General features: G+C 39.4%; 1 protein-coding gene across 1 annotated transcript in view; it reads right to left on the reverse strand.

Moving 5' to 3' along the window:
* Positions 1-2,607: 2,607 nt before the first annotated feature.
* The window catches only part of ARMH4 (armadillo like helical domain containing 4), a 121,535-nt gene continuing 106,384 nt past the window's right edge, over positions 2,608-17,758 (reverse strand). The window contains exons 5-7 of the mRNA XM_063092286.1: positions 12,829-12,860; positions 2,970-3,104; positions 2,608-2,729 (exon numbers count right to left, since the gene is read on the reverse strand). Of these exons, the coding sequence (XP_062948356.1) occupies positions 2,661-2,729; positions 2,970-3,104; positions 12,829-12,860 (236 nt within the window). The 3' untranslated portion in view covers positions 2,608-2,660. The remainder of the gene's footprint in view (positions 2,730-2,969; positions 3,105-12,828; positions 12,861-17,758) is intronic.

The raw sequence follows: 17,758 nt of genomic DNA on the forward strand, positions 1-17,758 counted from the left end.
GTGGACTACAACATGACCATTGGCCAGCACTTCCATCTGGTGGCAGCACCCAGGTTTTGCTTAGGGCATGACAACCTTTTCTGATCCTCTTAATAATCTAAACCAACCACTGACAATCATTGTTTCACAGCCACTGGCAGCAAGCAAAATGGCCAAAATAAACCTACCATCTGTGCCATCCACTGACCTTCCACTCAACACAGATGTTTAATGGGTTTGTACAGAAATCTACTGTGATCTAAGACCTTTTCCTTTAAACAGTCACTTGTCTCAAATAGGGCTGCAGAGACATTTCTGCTTAAGCCAAAATCCACATACATGTTATCCTCACAGCCCTCTGGAAAAATGAAAATATGTGTCTGTTATTTGTGACTTTATTATACTATAGTTTGAAGAATCAACCTATTAGCCATGGGCTAGTGAAGACTACAGATTGAATAGCCCAAGGTAATAGTGGCCATTGATATCACCCATGTGTAGCTGAATTCAGTGGCCTACTGTGTATTCTCTATAAATAGCTTGTCAAAAATAGGAGGGTACTTCAAAAAGTTCATGGAAAGATTAGTATTATCTTTTAATTCTATTTTTCCATGAACTTTCTGAAGTACCCTCATACGAAGACAGTAGTCCGACATCGTGCTCACTTACTGCTAACCTTAGGAACACTTACAGCAAGGGCCTGCTTTTAGAAAAGCAAACATCCCTTATGCAATATCAGGATGTCTCTACTCGTGAAATTGCAAATTACTCATGAGTGTCATGGTTCTGAATTCTATTTTTAAATTCTGACCTTGACCTTATTTGCCAATTGCTAAGTCCTATTTGGCTGTACAGAGCTTTTCAATTCTCTTGACTAATTTCACATATTTGCTTATATCTCTTGGCAAAATGGGCAAAAATTATTTGATGATAACATTCCTATGAGCCAGCCATCATTCAAGAATGGATTCTAGACAAGCTTCTCTATTAGTTTCCTAGAGATGATACTTGAATTTATGTTATCGTAAAGGAAATAGCTGAGATGGGGAGGAAAGAAATTGTGTATATAAGAGAAAAATTAGCAAAGCATCATTCATTTAACAAAGACAGAAACTCATTTCAAATGTTCCTTGACCAAGCAGCTATCTCCTTAGAACCTTGATTTTAAAGAAGGACTCCAAAATGTCGCTGCTTCCTCCAAAGTATGTAGAAAGGGCACTGAACTGAAGATAGGGGTCCAAGTGGGTTCTCATGCTGATTCTCCCTGGGCATAACTTTGAACAATCATTTCACTTCTCTGTTTCAGTTCCATCTTCGGTCAAATGGGGTAATAGAAATATATGTCCTACCTCACACAATAGCTATGAGGAATAACTACATAGCTTGCCTTGAACATAGTAGAGCAGGCTCTAGTAATGTGAACAAGTTCTCCATAGTGACAGTATTGGTAGTAACTTTTATTATTCCATAGAAATGAGCCAAGTCTCTACCCCAAAACTCCATTAAGTGCAAGTCCCAAATGCACAGATTCAAGCAGAGTATCTGAATACCCTATTTGGTATAGGGCAGAAAATTATATTCCAAGGGAAATGAGAAATAATCTAACATAGTCCAACAACCTCATAGTAGAATGCTCTGAGAGAGGCTGGTTTTCCACGAGCTCTGTTATGCACCAGGGCTCTGAACACTGGGCCTGCTTCTACCACAGAATGTCTATGTTTCTAATAAAGCCAAATAAAAGCCGGTGGTAGCCCACTCCTTCCACAGACAAGACCACAGACGTAGAAAGGCAACGTTCTGAATTATTCACAGTAGTGGCCATGCAAGCACAGAACCAAATGGCAGAGCTAAATGCTCTGGGGGCTTACCTACCCTCATTTTCTTCTTGATTTCTTCCTCACTTCTTCTTGGCAAAGTCAAACAGTACACAAAAATGATAAACATGTAAGACTCTGTTGATAGGCCTGTTGGACTCAATCACACTATTTAAGAAAGCAAGCATACATTAAGATTGAGAGTAAATTTAATGTATTATTTCTAGTGCATTTTTTTCCTTGCCAAGACAGAATAAAACAGGTGAGAAAATAATAAAACTAGGAGACTGAAGTACATTATGCAAGTTACATACAAATCCACATATAATCCTAATGTGCTGAGAGATCTTCTTGACAAGGAAGATTTCATCCCGAGCTGCTGCTAGTTTTGAGGCAAGGGCGATATGTACCATGGCCCACAAGCCTGTGGTTTCAAGCAGGTAGAGCGCGATCATGAGAAGTTACTCTGTTAAATGTCTATTTCAAAGTCAAGCATGCCATAGCAGCAACAATCATTACATTTAATGAAGGTAATCCAAACCTAGGAAAAGACACTGTGGAAAAATACAAAATATTTACTCTACCTAACTAACCTAGCAACTCCTGCTGAACAACACATATGCTGCATATTTATGAGTTGTAGCTTACTGTTGTGAAAAATTCACTACAGGTTAAAACCAAACATTGTATGTTACATTTAGTATACAGCATGCCTTTTCTGCTCAGTACAAGAAAAATCTACTACCTAGTAGAAACTAGGACTAAGGACCTGATAGCAGCAATGTGGCAGGATGTCGTTCTTTTTTTTCTCAAAAAATAAAAAATGAAATAACATTGTTGCATAACCCATTGAAACCCCAGTCCAATTCAAAATTCATCTTCAGAGCTGTCGGCTAAGAGCATTACTCGATCTTGCATGCTGTTGAACTCTCTCTGCTAGAGAAAGAAAACAGAAAAGCATTAAACTTTTTCTGCTGCAGAGCAAAGCTGAGAAACAGGCCCATTTTAAAAGACACACTAACAAATGAAGCTGAGGCAGCTGCAACAGCTGATCCAAACCACTGCGCACGTCAATACCATTCATGCACCATTAAGCCCAATGTGCTTTATTCAGCAAATTAGATAAGCAAAGAATGTTCTGGAACTGGTCAGGTTTTGCTATTGTTGGTGCCATACCTTTCTTTTATGCCTTTTGAAGCCATTTCTCCTTCGGCGATTCATCACCTTAATGCTGTAGAGTGCTCCCAAGATGAACAAGGCTCCCACTATCCCCACCCCTATGGGCACCAGCATCCCAGACATGTAGCCAGCCTGCCGAGGAAAGGAAATGCACATTAGGGGGCTAAACAGACCACTGCCCTGGGCTCCTCCTTTCTGCTGGATGGCAGTAGGGTTTTAGACACTTTGAATTCTCTTGTCTGCTTTGTTACAAAATAAAATACAACCTAAAATAGTTATCTTTTAGGGAGAAGGCAATAAAGAGAGAGATATGACTATTTTTAGATATTTCAAATACTTAGAAGTAAGTATTGGAATAAATCAGCCAGTCCTAGTGTCACCTGCAGGCACTTGCTTACGCACATTTGTCAACATCAGTTTTTGGTGACAGAAATATAATCTGTATTAAATATGGATGAAGTAAGCTTCTGAGAATTCCAGGACTATGAAAATGCTATAAATTGGAAACATCAGCCAGAGTCAAGCTTCAAGGGATTGAGTGACCCCTGGAATACTGTGTTTCTTGGAGGTGTGTTGCTCTCACTCTCTCTCTCTCTCTCCCAGTTGCAATACAGTAAGAAAGAAAAGAGGAAAGTGCCTGTGAGTAAAAGGTTGGAGTTTCTAGAAACATCAGAGAAGACAAGGGCCTGAAAAGGGAAAAGGAGGAATGTTAGATATTGGAGCAAAGGCAGAAAAGAAAAGCACAAGGAGAGAGTGAGCGCATAAAATGGATAGGTTAATTTCTACAGGTAGAATAATCTGCCCAGTGGACAAGACCAAAGTTGGAGGAATTCTGAGTGACCCTAGCCCCAAAGAAAGGAAGTGACAGAGAAGGACACAAAGATCACTGCCAACAACATTGGTACCTCCAAAAGAACTTGGTGGTATCAAACCCATGTGTGTCTCCAATGTCCCCAAGGTATGACTACGGTCCCAAGAGAGCAGCATGATCCCCACGTGTCCCTCAGCTTGAGTAAGTAGCTCAGGACTGACCCAAGCACAAGGCAAGGTGAAGTGCATCTTGGTCAATAAGACACCCATGAGTAGAGGGCTATGTACTAACCTACAGCCCTTTCATGGGCTTTGCCTCCCAAGCGGCCCCTCCTAGAAGCTTACCGAGACAAAATACACAAACAATTTAAAGTCTATAATAAGTACTTTAGATATAGGCATGGAGGGGACCATGAGTCTACTCATTTTTTACTATTTCTAAAATTTCTAATATAGCACAAACTATTTCTAGTATCTTTCAGAATGAGCCAAAAACAGAGAGGGATAGAGGATAAAAGTTTTCCCCAAAATGCTGCTGAAGTATGCAGGCTGTGAAGCTTCCCAACATTTCTAGCAGTAGATCGAAGGAACAATCAAGACCACACAAAACCGCAGCCCCCTCCTCCTGTGCTCAGCGGCTTCCGCACTCGTTCTGTCTTTCAGAGTCTTAAGTTAGGGCAAAATACGGAAATTTTTCCATTAATTTGAGAACAATAACATTGCTCATCAGCATACTAAGTATTTTTCCCCAAGAAACAAAGCTCAGTCATTTTTCACCATATTAATATAAGTGCAAAAGCCCAAACTTTTTCTAAAGTTCTTCCAGATCTACTTAAGGTTTATAAAAACTCTAATTTTCCACATGGGAAAACACTGGCCAATAGCAAAGTTTCGGTGTTCTCACCAGAACTGTGGATGTCTTTTTAAAAGCACCATTCTTGGTGCATGAAAACATCTATAAATGTTAAAATATGATAAACTTTAAGCCCAATCAATTAGGTTTTTCAGAGCTGTGCATTCAAAATATGATATTCAAGCTTTGGAAGGTCAACTTGATCAACCCTCTGTGGGCCTTCTTGTGCTATGTAACTTAATCCCACACCAATAACATGAATATTCCAAAATATGTCACTCTTTCCATGTCTCTTATTGACACATTTAGACTTCTTGTTTCCAGAGGTTTAAATCATGTAGATTTCACAAAACTTCAGTTATATATCTTTTTGTCCCCTCCTCTTTTTTTTTTTTTTTTTTTTTTTTTTGGTGGCATCTGTCTTGCTTTGAAATTACAAGTAAATTACAAGATGGAAGCAAAACAATCCACTGTTGTCAAATATAATTTACCCATTCTTTCATCAAAACTAAGGAAATATAAGCTCTTTAAGAATTGCCCATGACTTGATTTCTTTAGAAATGAAAATAAGTAAGCATATATGTTGGGAAAATAGAATAATTTAATCAGCCCCCCCCCCCGCCTTAAGGATGATTGGAGGTGGTATGGAACATTCTTTGTAAGCAACTTGGAGGGGGGGTGAAGTTAGTGCGCTTGCACGGTGCCATGGCTTGGCTGGCATCTGCCTTGGCGTCACCCACGTGCAGACATGCTCTCTAAACTACAGCTTCCAAGGACCTGTTTGCTGGTTACCTAGCTCATAGACCTACATGTGAGGGGTCTGGTGACCCAGCCTGGCATGTGAAGGGTCTGGTGACCCAGCCTGGCATGTGAAGGATTTGTGACCCAGCTTATGAATGAGCTTGAGGGGTCTGTGAGTTCCAGACCCAGCCCTAGCTCGACATTTGGCCCAGTCAGCAGGATTCTGGGCAGGTAAAAGAGCTCGACAATTGGCATAGTCTACTACAGGATTCTGAGCAGGTACAGGAGCCAAAAGCCCTTGGAAGAAGGAGGCAATGTGGCTACTTTTGAATATGCTCTGCCTTATGGCCACCTTCCTGTTGACTGGGATCTGGTTGCTGCACACTGTACTGCAAGGCAGCATAGACCAGGTACTACAACGCAAAACCCTGGTGGCTGTCCTTGAGCATGTGGTGCCCGGTGGCCACTTCTCTGCTGACCGGAGCCTGGCTACTGCTCACTCTGCTGAAAACTAATCGAGATTTGCAGCAGAAAGCAGAGTTGTTGGAAGTACGGATAAATGTCCTGGAGGATGATGTGCAGAGACTGGCCACTCCTGCCTCTCACACCAGGGAAGACGACCAACCCAATGGTGAGTGGGAGGAAACCACGTGTCTACAGGCATGACCTGTTCTACACAAGAAATTTAGACACGAGCAGCCTATGGGACCAGACGGACAACCGGTGGGCGATCCACAGTTCACCACTTATGTCCTGTATACCCAGGTTGAACTGGTTGACTTGGGGAGACAGTTCAAGCAGAACATGGGGGGACCCTGGCTGCTTGGCTGTTGCAGTCATGGGACCTAGTGGTGGGTAGTGTAATGTGCTCTGGTAACGAGGTAGAGAAGTTGGCCTCCATTACCATACACCTGTCCCTGAGACAACGGCTGCAAAATAGGTGCAGATATGCACAAGGGTGAGGTAATCACTTGTTGATGAACTGGGTGAATGCAGCTGACCGAACCATGTGGGCAAATGCTGGAGAACTACCCAAGATTGTTAGTAAATGGCAAACGTATGCTGAGTTGGTCCAAATCATTCGGGAGCTGGGGATGCGGCGGTCCATGTTTAATGTGAACACTCGTGGCCTGGACAATGAAAACTTTACAAGCAGCAAGAGAGACATAGTGCTGCAAAATGCCCTGTCAACGTCCTCTGGGTCACTGATGGCCATACTGGCCCCATACATTGGTCATCCTATACATGAGGTAACGACCATGATAGCCAGCTTGGGTGAAGTAGAGGATAGCAGACAAGCAAAAGGGGTCTGAAAGGTGGCTAAGACCAAACCCCCAAGAAATGCTCGGGATTTTATCCCAAAGGGACCAAGCAAGACTAGCCATAAGCAGATGTGGCTTGACTTGCTTGCAACGGGGGTTGATAAGAAAATTAACCGGCAGCCAAATGCAGTCCTGTTTGCCTTGTGGCAGCAATTGTGCCCTGAACAGCGTTTCACCAAACGTCTGGAAACAGGTAGCAAGGTACACTCAGTGGATTTAAAAGATTTTTTGGTTACTCCCAAGGAGGCAGATGAACTGTTCCATTTTGATTAGGGAGCAGGCCAAGGTACTCGTCTTTTGGGGGCAGGTGAGGACCAGAGGCCTCATGTTGAATTGGCAATATATTGGTCGAGGACAAATATGCAGCAGTGTGTTTTGGCATTGGTGGATACAGGTGCAGAATGTAGCCTGACATATGGCAATCCAGATAAGTTTCCAGGGGCCGCTGTTTATATAGATGGCTATGGAGGACATACTACTAAAGTCAAAGCTGTGTCATTGCCATGGGGCATAGGAAGACTATCTCCTCGTGTATATACTGTATATATATCTCCCGTAGCTGAATACATCTTGGATATGGATGTACTTTATGTTTTGCACCTGCAAAGAACAGTTGGAGAGTTTTGGCTGCGAATACGGACAGCAAAGCCTGTGTCACAAGGATATGCTAAACATGACCCACAGGTGTTAACCCAAGCAAAGATGTGTAGTTAATGTAAAGCAGTATCGTCTACCAGAAGGACATGCAGAGATAAGTGCCACTATATTGGAATTAGAGAAAGTTGGCATTATTCATTCAGCTCAGAGCCCATTTAATGCTCCAGTATGGCCAATTAAAATGTCTTATGGTACCTGGAGAATGACTGTAGATTATTGAGAACTGAACAAAGTAGTGCCTCCTTTGCATGCAGCTGTGCCTTCAGCTCATGACTTGATGGATCAGCTGACAACTCAGCTGGGGACTTATCATTATGTATTGGACCTTGCAAATGCTGTTTTCCCTATTCCAATCTCAGCTGATAGCCAAGATCAGTTCGCCTGCATGTGGGAAGGAATACAGTGGACCTTTCAAGTATTGCCCCAAGGTTTTCTGCATAGCCCAGCCATCTGTCATGGTTTGGTGGCTGGGGACCTAGCCAAGTGGACTAGGCCCAGCATGGTTATAATGTTTCACTACACTCATGATGTGTTACTAACCTCTGATTCTCTTGCAAATTTAACCCAGGCAGCTCCAATGCTGTTAAGTCATTTGGAACAATGTGAGTGGGCTGGGAGCACAGGCAAAGTGCAAGGAACTGGGCTGTCAGTCAAATTCCTAGGAGTGGTCTGATCAGGTAAGGCGAGGGTCATTCCAGAAGCTATTCAGATAACCTATTGGTACCAATAATCCTTCTATCTTTTCACCCATAGTGCTCTGGCTGCAGGCACTGCACCAGGGTCATGTGATAAATGTGTCGGCCTACTGAATATGCATTGAACTTCCCATCAGTATGACTGCAGGATTGGCATGGAGGATCACATCAATGGTGACTACCAATCGGACATATGTGGCTAATAGTTAACAGGACAGAACTACAATAGGTTATGTAAATATAAGAGTCATTTATCCTTTCTAAGGGAACATTGTGGACGATTCTGAACACGTAGATTGTACGGTGAGGGACCCTGAATGGGTGGATTGTTGGGAACATAGGATAATTTAATCAGGCCCCCACACCTGCCCATCCAGTTGGGGGTGGTGTGGCGCATTCTTTGTAAGCAAATTGTGGGGGGGGGGGAGTGGAGTTAGTGCACTTGTGCAGCACCGCGGCTTGGCTGTTGTCTGCCTCGGGCGTCTACTGTGTGCAGCCATGCTCTTGAACCTACAGCTTCTAAGGACCTGTTTGCCAGTTACCTAGCTCATAGACCTGCATGTGAGGGGTCTGGTGACCCAGCCTGGCATATGAAGGGTCTGGTGACCCAGCCTGGCATGTGAGGGGTCTGGGGACCCAGCCTGGCATGTGAAGGGTTTGTGACCCAGCCTGTGAATGGGCTTAAGGGGTCTGTGAGCTCCAGACCCAGCCCAAGCTCGACAATTGGCCCAGTCAGCAGGATTATGGGCAGGTAAAAGAGCTCAAAAATGCACATATGTTTTAAGTTATAAATTCTGCCTAGTATCTTTTCTCTTTTTAGAATTTTTGGATATACCTGTGCCTCCATATGTAACACCCTGAGAAGGACACCATTGTACCGATGTATTACTCCAGGAATTACAAACCAAGTATTTACAAATCAAGAATTATAATTATAATTATTATTGGTTTGTATTACAAACCAAAAATTTATAATCTGAAACTAATCGTGAGGAAAGAGCCAATGAATCTAAAGTGAAGAATATTCTCATTTTTTAAAATGGTTATAAAAATGTTCTAGATTAAAGGAACACTAAAGAAACATGACAACTAAATGTGTTACATAATCTTAGACTGAATCCTATACAAAAGGAGAAAAAATGCTTTTATAAAGGGCATCTTAGGTCTGTTGAGAAAACTGAACTACAGAACCCGGATTACATAACAGTACTATATTGACATTAAATGTACTCAATAACTACACTAAAATTTGCTAACAAAACATTTCTTTTCTTAGGAAATACACACTGAGGTATTTAGGGGTAAACAGGTTATAATGTATGCAACTTATCTTCAAATGGTTCAGAAAAAAAAGAGGGAAAGAATGTGCCAACAAATGATAAATCAAATGGGATAAAATGTTAACAACATGTGCATCTGGGTAAAAGGTATAGGAATGTTCTTTGTTCTATTCTCATTCTTGTACGTTGTCTGTAAATTGTAAATTATTCTCAGATAAAGTTTTACGTTTTTAAAATAGATTAAAAGTCAGCATATTACTAGATATACTTGTTTTTGTTTGTTTGGCCTTGGGGTATTTTTGGCCTGTTTCTTTGAAGTTTATGAGAAAGACATCCTTCCTTCTTAGGATAATATATATGCTCAGAAACATCTGTTGTCAAGAAAGCCATAAGAAAGGCAAATGATATGCTGTACTTCTTAAAGTCTTGCTGCATCAAGACAGTGCCCTCATGATTTCTATGCAACACTGGTTCTCAAACTTGAGCATACAGCAGAATCACCTGCAAGACCTGTTAAAAAACAGATTGTTGGGCCCCATTCCCAGAGTTTCTGATTAGGGAGGTTTAGGGTGGGGTCTGATAATTAGCATTTCTAACAAGCTCTCAGGTGATGCTGATGCTGCTGGTTCAGACCACACAATGAGAATTATTGCCATGAATTATAGTCTGGGCCATTTGCCCTCTGGATGCTTTCCTAAAGCTAGAAGAAATAAAATGGCTTTGAAGACATAAAAACAAGACTGTTCTTTATTACACAATTAAAATTGTTATGCATCCTCAGTTTTGAGAAGCAATTTAGATGTTGAAAATAAATATCAATAGGTAGCCAAGTTAGGATTTGCCTAACAAGTGTCACCGATTTGGACATTTAATGAGGAAGAAGGTAAATGATGGAATGAATGTAAGAATTGTCCCTCAATATTCATTCTTCCCTTCAACAGCAACAGAGCTTCCAATTTTGGACTGGGCATAGAATAAAGATTACTTCTCCTTGCTTTCCATGCAGCTGGGTATGACCATGTGATAAGTTTCACCAAGAAGATGATATGTTAGTGCAAATTCTAGGACATGCTCCTTAAAAGGGGAGCAGATCCTTTATTCTTCCTCTTTAAGAATGACAGCATGCCTTTATCCTCCCTTTTAAAAGAGAAGGAAGGGGTGTTGTTAACCTCCCTTTTTTCCTCCTTCCTTCTGGCCAGAATATGGGCATAGCTAAGTTGGAATGGCCATCCAGAACCGTGAAGTGACCTTGGTAATGAAGGTCACAAATGGTGGAGCATCAGATAGAAGCAGCTTGAGCCTCTATCACTGCCACTCCCCACTAACCCTTGACTGCTATCTCCAGACTTACAAATGAGAGACAAACTTCTGATGGTTAAGCCATTGTCATTGTCGGCTGTCTGTCACTTATAGCTGATCTTAATCCTCACTAATATAGAAAGACTCAACAACAAAAGGAATAATTCAGAACTTTTGAAAACACCACCCTTTCTAGAGCCCAAATATTGGAACCAATAGACACCAAATATTGGAACAATTAAATGAACCTAAACCAAGAGGGTGTCCCAGCTTGGCTGAAGAGCCCAGTTAAATATGTAGTTTAGTTTTCAGTTCTAAGGGACTCTGTGATGTTCATCAAAGAGACAATAGTTTTGCTCTCAAATAGTTTCTGAAGATAATGACTAACGAGACTTTAATAGATGATAGATAGATAGGCAGGCAGATAAAAGGAGAAAGAGAGGAAGACTATGTGTGTATACATGTATGTCATATTTCAAGCATGTCATCTTTCAAGCATGGAGGAGGGGGATATGGGGAAGATAGAATGAGTTCCTCCAAGAAAGAGTCAAAAGATAAAGACATAAGCATTAAATAAGATAACTACTATTAGAACCTCAACTTTTCTTCCAATTTTTTAAAACTTAAGACATACTGGGAAAAAGTACTATGAAAGAAAGTGAAAAGAGGGCTAGAAAAACTTCAAAATAAGCCAGAAAACTAGGGGCCACACATAAAATTATTTCTCTTGATGAAAAGGAGCAGGGTGAAGGTACCAGGCTTTTGAGACAAGGTAAGAATGAAGGATTCACGGGAATAGAAAACAGCTTTCTCTAAAGCCTCACAGATAGTTAAAGAGAGTGGTGAAGGTGCATGCAGGTAAGAAATTTTTTCAATATCAAACTTCAAAACAGGTTACATGCCAAAATTTATTTTCTTAAGTCTATTTTTTGTCCTTTTTTGTATCTCAGAAGGATGTTTTTTATAGAAACAATAACATATTGATTCCTAGATTAACCACCAAAGTTTGTTTAATTTTCATTGCATCATATTTTCCCCTGATAAATAATGAGAGGCACTACCAATGTAAATATACCCAGTTCTAAACTTTTGAGCTCTTCTTCCCCCAAGAAGATCAGACCTTCATCCATCTGATCAGACATCCTTTGCACAATTGGACCCATTACAAATACCAAAATGGCCTCCACTGACCTTAACAGCCTTAAATTTTTTCAACATTGCTTTTAATATATATGGACACAAAATAGTCTCATTTTCAAAAATTATAGATGCTAAATTATACTGTGAAGCAGAAGAATAATAGGGAGCAAAATTAATATAATTATATACTTTTGATTGCAATTGAATGGTATATCTTTTATTCTTTAACATTAAGCTGTAGCAAAATAAATATTAATATTTCAAATTTGACAAAAATCGACTCCAAATAATAAAAAATATATGGAATACCATCAACAGAAGTATATTGAGACTAGAGGATTAGAAGTAAGTCAACATCTGACCATTGAAAAGATATCCATTTAACTGAAACCCCAGTTACTTCTGAGCTGGGCTATAATAATGGGATCTGACACAGGCTGCAGCAGGGAATTCAGGACTCCATCAATATTTTTTATGAGTAATTTCAGTTTAAAATTACAAAGTAACCAAAAGTGAAAGTTTGGAGAGGGTTGCAAATCAAAAGAAAATAATAATATGAACCTGCAAGGAAGTTAATATTGTCAATCACTATGTAGATGGCAGAATTAATTCAAGAAAGGAAAATATTTTTCCATAGTTGGCCATTCCAGATAGGTCAGCTCATTAACACTTAGTGAGATGCAGCACTATGATAAACTACATACCTAGAGAGCCTTATATTGGGATAAAAAATGCCAAATAGAATAGGATTACATTCCTGAAATTCCCTAGAAAAAACTCCACCTTGATATGCCAAAGATATCATTCAGTTGAACAAACCAACCAAGGTAAATTCTTTATAGGAAGGAATGGTGCTCCTAAGAATAAGGTGTCTCCTGTGTTCTACACAAAGGAATTTAGAGGGAAGAACTTCTTTCCTGCTGGACACCTGGAAGCAGCCCTGTGTCTTTGGATAAATTACCAGAATCAGAATAATAAACTAAAGCTCTTGAGATCTTTTGTTTGGCAAAGCTATATGACCTTCAAGATAAATCCAAAGAAAGAAAATACTTTTCTTACCTTGTCTTTTAGTTTTTCCATCCAGCTTCTCACTAGAAAAAATAACAAAATAAAATATAAATAGCCATTTTTTACTTATACATCATATTACGAAGTTAATTTGACACATTGAAGTTTTTTGGGTTTTGTTTTTGGTATGAAATACAGTAAAAGAAACTACAGTCTCAACATAATGACAGTAATGGTCTTGTTTTTATTCCTACTTGTTTAAAAATGCAACAGAACACAAACACCCTTTATATCAATATTAGATGAGCAGGGAATACTTTTGTTTGCTAAATGTTTTTTCCTGTTATTACTGAATGCTTTAGGGGGGAGTTCTGGGGAAGGAGGGAGGAAATCGCCTTTAAGATATCACGTTCGTTTTGCTCAGGTACTTTTTCTTTAGCTTTATTCCTAATCTTTCTCAGTTTTTAAGCTCAAGAGAGCAGAGATTAAGAAAGGAATGGGCAATGGGCAAGCCAAGGCTGCCCAGTGCTAGGTCCAAAGAGAAGCATTTGCAATCATATTTAAAGAAGAAAGAATTTGACAAAGACAAGAACAGGAAATTTTTCTGAAATATATATAGCTTGTAAACTGTACCATTCTATGACAACATAAGCACAATGAAAAATAAAAGCAATAATCAAGTAATATTAATGAAAGCCAGCTGGAAAGGACTACATCATCTATGAACTTTTATGTAGACCATAATTACAACCATTTGAAAATACATATGCCAAGAGTAGGAGGAAACATCAATCAATAAAAACGTGTTAGAACAGCCAGGGTAAGCCACGGTGGTAGGCTTTTTACTCTTAATAATGTTTCAACACTGAATAAAATTTCATTTTCAAAAAGCATCAAAAAGAAGACAAAAGATAAATGCATCCTCATTTTACCTTGATTATCAAATTAAATAAATCAGTAAAAAAAAAAATTAAAGATTTCCTTAGATTTTATTTCCTTTCTGGGAGCTTCAACAGGAAGAACGGAAGGAAACAGAGTGGTAAACTTTTCTCATAAAGATCCAGATAGTAAATATCTTAGGCTTTGCAGGGCATATGGTCTCTGTCGCAACTACTCAATTCTGCTGTAATAATAGAAAAGCAGCCCAAAACAGCACATAAATGAATGGATTCAGCCATGTTCCAAGAAACCTTATTTACAAACAGTGAAATTTGAATTTAAAATAATTTTCACATGTCATAAATATTTTTCTTTTGATTTTTTTTCAACCATGTTAAAATGTAAAAAACATTCTCTGTTCATGGGCTATATATATGTGTGTGTGTGTATATATATATATAATTGAAACATAATTGTACCTATCTGGGGGTACAGCATTGAATATCAATACCTGTGTGCAATGTGTGATGCTTAAATCAGGATAACTAGTATATTCCACATTACACAATGTCATCATTTTTGGTGGCCCTTTACCAATTCCTTGCTAACCTCCCTCCCTTCTTCTCCCACTTTTGGTAACCTCAGTTCTATTCTTTTCATGGGCTATAGAAGAAGGGGCAGCAGGCCAAATTTGGCCCACGAGCCATAGTTTGCTGGCCCCTGGCATAGACCTACTCTACCTGAGAAACTGGTGCCTCCATTTACACTCTGACTCTAGCAATAATATAGCCAACATCTATACTGTTTTGCCCCTTATAAAACACGTTGCATGTATTGTATCACTTGATCAGAAAACTAATGACAAACATGAAAGTCGGGTAAGATTATGCTCAGGAAAAAGATGAGGAAACTGAGGCAGGGAAGCCAAGACACTTGCTCATGATTAACCAGTGATAGAGTCACTGGAACTCAAGCCAGATTTAACAAGAGGAGTGAGACTTCCCCACTACCCATTTCTTTTGGTGACAGCCCCACCTTGCTGCTTCGTCAGATTGCACTGTGGAGATACTTTCAGCTCTCCTATCTCCTTCAGTTCCTGGCTACAGTCTCTTGTGTAAAGACCCTATCAAGACCTCTCAGGTTTCTCCTCCCCTCATCGTTCCCTCTGTCTCAAAGAGGATTCAGGCAAAGATGGTGGCAATCAATCAAGATAGGGTCAGGGTCATGGGAAGGTCAGAGGAAGAAAGTCCAGGAACCTCAGGAGTGAGGTAGGGGTTAGTAATTCTAGGAGTGGTTCCATGGAGAGGTGAAGTCCACCACTGATTCACTGAGTGACTCCAGAGAAACTAATGAACCTCTGGAACCCTCAGCTTCCTCTTTTATAAAATGGAGATGGCAACACTTGCCTTGCAAGATTGCTGGGAAGATTAGAAATAACATGTGCAAAGTGTTTAGTAAAGTACTTGATGCAGAGAGCCTAGAAAACCGAAACCAGAAATCCAGGGCAGGAGAGGAAGAAGAAAGTCAAGTGAAATATGAGTACTGTGTTAATACGTCTTGATTAAGCCCAAGACACATATTTAAATTCAACCAACAGAACGTTTCCAATTCATTCAACAAATATTTATTATACACATTGTGTTTGATCAGGCATTGTGTGTATACTGGGTTAGTAGAAGTTATGGGAGCTAATTCTAGTGAGAAAGGGGTTAGGCCATCAAGTCTTTGATAAGAAGTGGATGACAAACAGCCATGAGGGACTGAGAGAGCGAGGGACAGAGTAGGAAAGCTCATTACCGGGGTACAAGGCAGAACGCTAACCACTGAAGCAAGATGTTTGGAATCAGAATAGGCTGTGTATTATACAAAGAACAGAAGAAAAGAGAGGTGGGAGCAGGAATGCTGATGTGGGCACCTCATGGAGGAGGCAAGCTGGGGCAGACTGACTACGCATAGAAAGCAGGATAAGCGTAGCTCTGAGAAGAGGGAAAGGAGACAGAGATCAAGCCAGGGTGTGAGGCACCACTGTGCTCTTATACTGTAGGAAACGCATTGCCAAAATAGCGCTTTAATTTGGGCCTTATCGAGCCAAGCTCAGTGGAGCTTGTCTTCCTGGGAGGATGTCCACATCTTAAGTTCTTAGAATAAACTTCAGAGTCCTACTTTGGACAATTCTCTAATAAAATAATTCTCCACTGGGGACAGGAAGGCACATCCAAACAAGATGTGTACAAGTAATCTGAAAGAGGATGTTCAATGGATCTAGGTCTATAGTTTGTAATACAGAAAAGAAAGCCCGGCAAAATCTTTTTGGTTGGTGAGAGGGGTGATACACAGAGGACAGTGAGCAAGTATTTCGGTGGATATGGGTCTAAAAGGTTGAGAAAACACTATCCTTAGAGTATGTGAGCTTGGATATATTTCCCCAGCTGAGAACATGAGATCTCTGAGGGCCAGGTCTAGTGCTTGTCAGGGATCCGCCAGGGTCATTAGCATGGTATTGGACACTCGGGTGCTTAATAAATATGTTTTCCTTCTTTCAGCAAATATTTATGTTTCTAAGCGAGTCCACAGTCTTTGAGTAAGTATGATTCTCTTTAATGAGAATTCTGCAAACTGTTTTCAGCAAAATATTCAAGGTGAAATAAAAATAAATTTTTCACTATGACCATTTTAATACTTAAGGAATAGAAATTGATAAGGGAACACAAAAGCAAAAGAGAAAATCAGAAAGAAAGACTTTCAATAAAAAGAAAGACAATTATTCACAAAAAGGAGAACCAACAACTGCAATTTTTTAAAAATAGAGACACATCACATGGCTGAAGGGGTATGATTTAATACAGCTTTTCAGAGGTGTGGGGGTGAAGGATATTTGCAATCAATATCAAAAGCTTTAAAAAGGTCTAAAATGTTTTATCCAGTTCGGTTATAGAAGAAATGTATCTTAAACAATCATGAATGTGTAGAAAAATTTTGTTTAAATGATGTTCACTGCAACATATTTATAATATAAGGGAGTATGTAAACAATATCAACATCCAACAATAGAGGATTGCTTCAAACACTCGAGGGGAAGCAAAACCTTAAGCTGTGTCTACAGAGTGAAATATTACATGAAAATAAAATTATTTTTAAAAAATACTTAATGGCAAGGTATTGTTCAAATTATATATTGAAAATTAAGAAAATAGAGTATGCATAATGTCAGCCCAAGTTTGTAGATAATATTATGTGTATAATTTGAACAATGCACATCCAAATGTTAACTGAATTAATCAATGAGTGGTAGAATTCTGGGTGATTTTTAGTATTTTCCTTTTTTTTTTTTTTTTTTTTTTTTTTTTGCAGCTGGCTGGTACAGAGAGCTGAACCCTTGCTCTCAATTATTTATAATTTCTTACTACTTTTAAATTAAGAAAAAAACATATTTACAAAAATATCCCACAAAATTCAATAAACCTTTGCAAATTGAAGTTAATGGTAGATCAGTGATAATGGGGAACACAAGAATTTGAGGCCTTTCCATGTGGCTAATTCCTTAACTCACAGCTAACAGATTCATTCTAATCCCACTGATTCTGATTTATTTTCTTTCTTGAAATTTTATTTAATGCAAACCCAGTGACAGTGATATAATGAGGCCTCTGATCTTCTAGTAGGGAGAGAGGTACACAGAAAAGAAAGAAGACATGAATAAAGGTCATATATGACAAACCCACAGTTAACATCATACTAAGCAGTGAAAAGTTGAAGGCTTTTCCTCTAAGATCAGGAACAAGACAAGAATGCCCATTGTTGTCACTTCTCTTCAACATAGTACTGGGAATCTTAGCTAGAGAAATTAGGTAAGAGAAAGCAATAAAAGGCACCCAAGTTTGAAAGGAAGAAGCCAAATTGTCCCTGTTTGCAGACAACATAATCTTATAGAAAACCCTAAAGATTCCACCCAAAAACTGTTAGAATTCATCAATTCAGTAAAGCTGCAGGATACAGAATCAACAACATATAAAAGTCAGTAGTGTTTCTACGCACTAACAACAAAATACCCACACACAAAAAAAGAAATCAAAGAAACAATCCCATTTACAATAGCTACCCA

This window comes from Cynocephalus volans, chromosome 3 (genome assembly GCF_027409185.1).
Source record: "Cynocephalus volans isolate mCynVol1 chromosome 3, mCynVol1.pri, whole genome shotgun sequence".
NCBI classification, from domain to species: Eukaryota; Metazoa; Chordata; class Mammalia; order Dermoptera; family Cynocephalidae; genus Cynocephalus; species Cynocephalus volans.